The following is an 8,238-nucleotide window of genomic DNA, read 5'->3' as shown; positions in this document are numbered from 1 at the left end:
TTAGAGTGTTCCTAGAAAGAGCTGGAGGACTGCCTTTGGAGAGTCAGACAGTCCAGAGACAGTAAAGTGCGAGAATATAAGCGAGTCAAAAAAGAGCCATGCAGGACGGTTCATCGTAAAAGAGTCGAGTCCTAACCGCGACGAATAGGCGTGATCCTACAAAGGTCACTGGTGTAACGAAGGCGGGACGCCTAGTCCCTGACCCTTCATGGATCCGGCAGCGCGTTTGCGCGTTGGTGTGTGGTGCCTACTGGTGAACGCAACTGTGTGTGCTTCCTGAAAGATAGTGAGCCGCTTCGGGCCGTCGTATATTAATGGCCAACCCGGATCAGGTGCCGGCCATCGAAAAGGCTAAACCAGTAAGCCAATAGCTAAACTAATCAGACCGAGCGGCTACAAAAACAGGAGCAACATAAATTCAACAACAACATGAATTCGATGGAACGTTCCCACAAACCTCTTTGAGCTATCCGCCGCAATTGTTGCAAGCGAGCACAAAAAACAGTTCGTTAAAAAAGGCTACATGATAGGATGCTTTGCGGCTTATTTAGGAGTCCTTTATGCCATTATGTCAAACGTCTTTTGCAGTATCCATTTTTAAGGTAATGATTATTTTCTCCTTTCAAAGTTGTCTGAGTTAATAAACTACGTAATACGTATGTTAACTACTTCTTGATAGTTGAGTTTATCCAACCTGTCTACCCAAAAATGGATCTGGGCGATTGGCATGCCCTCTCCGCAGTCATAAGAACCGACTGGAGAACCGTGGGAAAGACGCCGGCTATCAGGACAGCTGAGATGGTTGTGGGATTGCAGTATGGCTCGTCGCTAGCTGGATTTGCGCGAATTCGGATGGCATATTGTCCCGAATCGCTCGAATAGGAGTGCGGATACGCTCGTTGGGATCCACTTTGTGCGTCCAGACTGTACTTGTCTGTCACGGTGCTGATTCTTTCGCTGCCGACGTTATTTGTCGGTAGCTTCAGGACTAGCAACGAACCAATGCAGCTTATTGGAGAGCAATGAACGACGGGAGCCAAGCTTGGTCAAGGGGTGGGAACCAGCTTCACGACGAGACCACGGGACCTGGCTCTGGTATTTTTAGACAACTCAATAAAAAGAACAAACAAGACATATGTTTTCTATTTTGGTTTTCCTTTAAGAGGTTACACAACGATAGAATTTTAAAATTTTCGAAAAAAATATTGGCCTATAGGATACCTTGATATTATATAAATAACCTGTCAAACTCCTAGCCAATCTCCAACTGACCTTATTTCAATAAATACCGCCGCTTGTTCTACTGCTCTATTCAAGCGCGCTTTGGAGTACCGCCCCGCGCTAAAACTGTTATCGCGTTTTTCTCGACACTTCATTTTTGAAGTTGGCTGGTAAGACTTTTCAGAGTTTTTATCCAATTGGTTTCAAATTTGTTTTGCAGATTCAACAATACAATCTCAATGGAAGAACGAAGGGTTTTTTTTAATTGAAAATTGAAAATTACAATAAATTTGTATAAACTAATGTTACAGTCTTTTTTATTCTTTTTTGTTTTCTAATTTTTTTTTCAAAAACATATCTGTTGGGTCAGGCAGCAAGGAACTGTTTTTTTTTTTTTAGGCTTAGGGCCTCTACAAGGGCTTTCCACCTAACTTTATTTGCCGCTGTTTGCTTTATTGTGTCCCAGCTGATGTTCTTCCGGGATATTTCTAGCAGAGCTGTACGGGCGACCCACTCTTCTGTTTCCTTGTGGGTTCCATTCCAGAGCCATTCTTACTATGCTTCCTGGTTCCTTCCTTCCGCCGTGGCCAATCCATTTCCATTTTCGTTTCTTTATTTGCTCATGGATTGGGACCTCTCCTGTGCAGTGCCATAAGTCCTCATTGGATATTTTGTCTGGCCAGAATACCCCAAGTATTATTCTTAGGCACTTATTGATGTAAGCCTGCAGCTTCATAAATATCCTTTGAGTGGTTAGCCACGTCTCCAATCCGTATAGCAGTATGGATTTTACACACGAGTTGAATATGCGCAGCTTTGTTTTTCTGTTTATCTGCTGGTTTCTCCATACTCGGTTTAGTCTTCCGAATGCAGACCTCGCTTTGCGCAGTCGGTTCTCCACATCACTTTCCACTCCACCATTTGATGTGAAGCTGTCGACGAAGTCGATGGTATTATCTCTGATTGTGATGTTGTTTGTGTTGGAGTTGTTGATCCGCATCGCTTTCGTTTTTGATGCGTTGATCTTTAAGCTTACTGCGCTGGCTCGGATCTCGAGGTCCCTAGCTTTGGCTTGAATGTCTTCGAATTTGTGAGCCAAGAGACATATGTCATCCGCGTAATCCAAGTCTTCTAAATGTCGGGTGAAGTTCCAGGTGATTCCGCGTCTGTTCATGCATACTTCTCCCATAATTTCTTCGACTACCAAGTTGAACAGAAGTGGTGATAGAGGACGCCTGTGTTCGTCTGGAAGGGTGCACTAATTTTCCCGTTGTGCAGTACCGCCAGCTCAGCATCATCATACATAGCTTTCACTATGTTTATGATTTTCACTGGCACTCCCTTTCTTGCAAGTGACCTCCATATCGCTGCTCTGTCTACCGAATCGAATGCCTTCTGGAAATCTATGAACAGGAGGTACAGCGGCGAGCGCCATTCCACAGTTTGCTCGGTTATTGCGCGTAGTGTGTTTGCCTGGTCTACGCAGCTCCTGTGTGGTCTGAATCCTCCTTGTTCATCTCGTAGTGTTGGCTCGATCTTTTCCTGAAGACGTTCGTTCAGTAGAGTGGCTAGTACCTTGTAACTTGTGTTCAACAGGGTAATGCCTCGCCAGTTGTTGCGGTCACTGAGGTCTCCTTTCTTCGGTAGCTTGATGATGGTTCCTTTTTTCCAGGATGTTGGGATCCGCTCACTTTCCCATATATTATTGAAATGTGGATGCAGTGTTTCGGCCATTAGTTGCGTGTTAATCTGGAGAAGTTCGGCCGGTATGCCGTCATCTCCAGCCGCTTTGTTGCATTTTAATTTCATGATTGTATCCTTTATTTCTCTAATTGATGGTGCCGTGGGTGATTTTCTGAGGTTATTGCTCGGTACAATACTCCTGAAGTTATCTTGCGTGCTGCTCGGTTGTTCTGTGCAGCTGATCTCCATAAAGTGCTGTCGCCATCTCTGGAGTTGTGCCTCATCATCAGTAAGGAGTCTTCCATCTGGGTCCCGCACTGGTTGGGTTCGCCTATGGCAGCTTCCGGTCAGTTGACTAATTATCTGGTACAGTGAGCGCATGTTGTTCGTGTTGGCTGTTCTTTCTGCATTTTCAGCGAGCCTGTCCAGAATTTTTCTTTTGTCGTTTCTTGCTGATTTCTTCACCATTTTGCACAGCTCTTTGTGTTCGTCGCGAGCTCTGCAGTCATGATCTGCTTTCGACTTTAGGCTGTTCCGTTTGCTGATATGTTCCCAAGTGTGCGCTGATATCCAATCTGTGCGCCTGCGTTGTTGGGTGCCAAGCATCTCCTCCGCGGTGCTCCTCAGTATACTGCATGTTTGTTCCCATGAGTGATTCAACGGTTGTGCTGTCATCTGTTCACGCAACGTTGTGGCCATTCTGGTGGATAGGTTGGAGTCACTCAGCCGTTGTACGTTAATGGGAGGCGGTCTTCTTGTGGTCCTGTTGACAGTGTTGCTATTTCGTCTGAGCTTGATTAAAAGCTCTCCGATTATCAGCTCGTGGTCACTGTCGATAGACGCACTTCTACTATTCCTAACATCCATTATCGAACGTCTCCATTTCCTACTTATGCAGATGTGGTCGATTTGGTTGCGAGTATGTCCAATCGGAGAGGTCCATGTGTATTTATGGATTTCCTTGTGGGGGAATATGATACAGTGCCACCGATAACCAGTTGGAAGGTCTAACATAAGTCGATTAGCCTGTCACCATTATTGCTGCGTGTGCCAACACCATGTCGGCCCATGATTGTTTCCAATCCTTTGTTGTTGGGGGCGATTTTCGCATTGAAGTCAGTCTCCCATGAGAATTTTTATGTCACCTCTTTCGATCCTAGTGAGTTAGGATGTGAGGGCGTTGTAGAAGTCGTCTTTGATGTCATCGCTGGCGTCTTCTGTTGGGGCATAGCACTGCACGATGGTGATGTGTCTAGCATGGCATCGGAATCTGGCAATGATGATTCTGTCGGATACTGGGGTCCAGGAAATTAGTGTCTGTTTGTACTGTTTGGACACATATATCCCGACTCCGCTCCTGCCTCCATCATTGGTCCCGCTGTGCATCATTAGATTGCCGCTTGATGTTGTTGTTGTCCCGTTACCTCTCCATCTCATCTCACTGATGCCTGCGATTGCGATCTGCATTTTTTCCATTTCTCCTTCAAACTGCGCCAGTCTGGTTGGTTCCATTAAAGTCCTCACGTTCCATAGTCCAATTCGTGTCCGTTTTGATATGCGAATGGTCGTCAACGGGTTGGGAGGGTGGTTGGTTTCTTCTCTTCTTGAATTAGTTTCGTTAATCAGTTGTTTTTCAGTTGATCCGGTGATTAGCCAGGTGCAACCTATCCCAGAGGTGGGGCTGCCACCTGTCGATATCTGGGAATACCGTTTTTCGACCTCACATGTTTAGTAGCATCGGAAAAGAGTCCCTCGAAAGGAAGCTTTATCGCCGTCCTCAATTGAAGAGGAATATGCTGCCTTCATAAAGGAGTAACTGGAGTTGGGTCATATGTCTCCAGTCCCTGCTGATGCGAGCGTCATTAGCCAGTACTTTCTGCCCCACCATTGTGTTTTAAAGGAGGATAGTTAAACAAACAAGGTCATGGTTGTTTATGATGGATGTGCTGTCACCACTTCTGGATATTCATTGAATGACGTGTTAATGTCTGTCTCAGTTATTCTTCCAAAGTTGCTGCATATTCTGTTAAGGTTCCGATGCCATCGGGTGGCCATTAATGGAGATATTTGCGAAATGTATCGTTGCGTCAGGGTTTTCCCTGAGGACAGGTATATTCAGTGCATTCTTTGGCGGGACTCCACCCAGGATGAGTTGCAGGTTTTTAAGTTGGGTTCACCCATGAAACCACCTGTCCGTGCTACATCTGGCGTCCCTCAAGGAAGTCATTTGGCCCCTTATTATTTACTCTTTTTATTAATGACTTGCCCCCTGCTTTAACGAACTCTCTAGTTCTTATGTATGCAGATAATGTAAAGCTTTGCCTTCAATAAAAATCCATCTCTGCCCAATGCAGTCTTCAGTTCGATATTGAAAACTTTCAAAAATGGTGTTTAGCAAATGATTTAATACTTAATGGATCAAAATGCAAGCTTAAGTCTTTTTATCGTTCTTGCCCTCTGCAAGCTACGTATACTATGTATGGGATTGCCTTAGAGAAATTAACTCAGGTTAATGATCTCCGCGACTCATTAGACACCAAACTTAAATTTGCCGACCATATTTCCACAATGGTTAATAAGGCTTAATGAGTCCTTGGTTTCATAAAAAGGTGGTCAAAAGAATTTATCGACCTCTTATCGACTTCCAAAAGCTTATTAATTTTTTTGGTCTGGAGTACGGTTTATGTGACTGGAGTTCCCAATAGGAGTACATCAGGACCTCATTTTTCACTTAGGAGGTAAATTGGGATGTAAATCTTCATCTTCAATCTTATAGTAGCAGACTCCTACTAATAAACTTACCAAGCTTAACCAATCGGACAATGCTCAGTGTACCTGATCTACATCGTTAATAGCTAAATTATTGCAAATAATATTTAAAAATTTTCTACTATTACAAAGGTAGGCTGATAAAAAGTCGGCCTTACAAAAAAATTACATTTATTTCACATTATCTCCTTTTAGACGTATGGACTTGGACCACCGGTCCTCCAGTTTCCTCCATACCTTCCATAAAATATGATTTGTCCAGGTCCTCAAAATAGTCGTTTGTTCTACAGATTACCCGTTCATTTGCTGAAATTTCTTACCCCCCAGCCATTTTTTTAAGTTTTTTTTTTTTTTTTTTTTTTTTGTAATAGCAGGGTAATGTTTATTTAAAACTGTCCATTAGGGACAACCATTAAATGTTATCACGTAAACTTCACGTATAGATAATTTTAAATATTAATATGGTACAAATAAATTAGAGTAGTAAGTGGAGGTCCAGCGGGTGTGTCCTTTTTAGTCTTCTGGGCTGCTCGCTGTTGTCCAGCAGGGAGCTGGCCAACCGGTTCGGGTGATTATGAAGCCTCTGCATGTAACGTGCGCTGCTTCTTTGTATCTCGTCCTTGACCCAAGGAAAATTTAGAACCTCGTGGATGGTGCGATTGTCATGATAGACGTGGGCCCCAGTGGTGATTCGAAGGGCTATATTTTCGAAAGCTTGCATAGTTCGGACATTCGTCTTGCTCGCAGTGCCCCAGAGCTGTATGCCGTACGTCCAGATAGGGCGTATTATTGCCTTGTAAATGAGGAGTTTCGTGGAAGTTCTCAGCTTCGATCTCCTACCCATAAGCCAGTAGAAGGATCGAAGTCTTTGATTAGCCTGTTTCCTCTTCTTAATCAGATGGGGCTTCCAGGTGAGCCTCCTGTCTAGGGTGAATCCCAGGTACCTGGGATTGTCTACCTGTGGGATTGGAGAGCCGTTAAGGTTAACTGGAGGGCAGTTGCCTTTGCAGAGAGAAAATGTGGAGGCAGTGGACTTCTCATTATTGACGGCAATGTTCCATCGCTTTTGCCAGTCGCTGAGCAAGTCAAGCTGCAATTGCATCGTTTCGTCTGCCCCCAATGCGCTATCGGCGGTGGTAAGGAAGGCGGTGTCGTCTGCATAGGTTGCTGCGAGCAGGTCAGGCCTCTGAAGAACAGGGAGGTCGGCCGTGTAAGCATTGTACATCAACGGGCCAAGAACGCTGCCTTGGGGTACACCAGCGTGAGCTTCTCTAATACCGGAGATGGCCTCGCCACATCTAACAGCAAATTTACGGTCTTCCAAGAACGACTTTAGGAACTGGAAGTATGGTCGGGGTAGGCCAGTCTTTAATTTATATAGAAGACCGGGATGCCAGACTCGGTCAAACGCCTGCTTCACGTCCAGCATGACGGCCATGCAGTACTTCTTGGTTTCAAACGCGTCCAGGATGCACTGCACTACCCGATGGCACTGCTCTGGCGTACCGTGTCGCCGCCTGAAGCCAAACTGGTGGTCAGGGATCAGTCCAGCTTCGTCAAATACTGGCAGTGCTCTGCTTAAAAACACTCGTTCAAGTATTTTGGAGAGCATTGGTAACAAACTTATTGGTCGGTAGGACGAAAGGTTTGCTTCGGGTTTCCCGGGCTTAGGTATCATAGTTACCTGGGCACGTTTCCATGTGGACGGGAAGTACCCTATCCCCAAGCATTTATTATAGATCCTCGTAATTAGCTGAATGCTTGGAGGTGGTAACATTTTTAATGCAATTGCATTGATACCATCATCGCCCGGGGCCTTGTTGTTGCTCATGATGGTTATGAGCTCAGCTGTTTCCTCCTCAGTCACTGGTGGTATTAGATCGGCGTCCCTGGAAGGCTCGGCTAGCAGTCGGGCAGTTTCAGCAGCATCCTCCGGTGAGCAGCGATCGAAAGGCGTAAAGACACCTTCGAGGTGTTCGGCGAAAGCGTTGGCCCTGTCCATCTCCGATCTGCACCAGCTGCCGTCGGTTCTTTGTACAGGTGGGATCCTTTTCAGCGGCTGTCTGATAGATTTGGTGACTCGCCATAAGTTATGTTGAGGGTCACCTGGCTCAAGTTGTTCGACGAACCCGTCAAAGGCCTGCTTCCTTAGTCTTGCCAGAGTTTCTGTCAGACATTTGGTCGCTCTATTGAAGGCGGTTTTGTCCAAAGGATTCCTCGAGAGCATCCACACTCTTCGGAGTCGTCGCTTTTCAAGTTTGAGTTCTTCGACTTCTGGGCTCCAAAAATGGATGTCCCTGTCAGTGGCTCTTGGGCGGTTTGAGGGCCTTGGTGCTGCTTCAGAAGCTGCCGCCTGAATATGGGCTGTTAACTCTTCTACAACGGTGTCGATGTCAACCGGGGAGTCAAGTGTCGGGCTGGGGTCGGTAACGTTGTTCAGGTAAGATTGGTACTTGTCAACGTCTGTTGTCTTGTAGATCCGCTTTTTGCGGGCTGACAGTGGGGTGAAAAGTGACACGGCAAAGGCGCTGTGGTCCGAGAAGAGGTCTTCTACTTCTCTCGCTT

At 45.7% G+C, this 8,238-nt stretch overlaps 1 protein-coding gene across 1 annotated transcript; it reads right to left on the bottom strand.

Moving 5' to 3' along the window:
- Positions 1-4,068: 4,068 nt before the first annotated feature.
- On the bottom strand, positions 4,069-4,380 carry LOC122321140 (craniofacial development protein 2-like). Its single transcript, XM_043210570.1, has one exon. It carries the CDS (start codon positions 4,378-4,380, stop codon positions 4,069-4,071), a length of 312 nt encoding a protein of 103 aa, XP_043066505.1.
- Positions 4,381-8,238: the final 3,858 nt, after the last annotated feature.

The sequence above is a fragment of the Drosophila bipectinata genome, chromosome 2R (assembly GCF_030179905.1).
Source record: "Drosophila bipectinata strain 14024-0381.07 chromosome 2R, DbipHiC1v2, whole genome shotgun sequence".
Taxonomy (NCBI): Eukaryota; Metazoa; Arthropoda; class Insecta; order Diptera; family Drosophilidae; genus Drosophila; species Drosophila bipectinata.
The sequence above is the reverse complement of the archived record's forward strand: the minus strand, read 5'-3'. Positions and strand labels throughout refer to the sequence as shown.

Bases quoted from the DNA above. Each gene is read 5' to 3' on its own strand.
- LOC122321140 (XM_043210570.1), bottom strand. From the start codon at position 4,380: ATGGAAAAAATGCAGATCGCAATCGCAGGCATCAGTGAGATGAGATGG.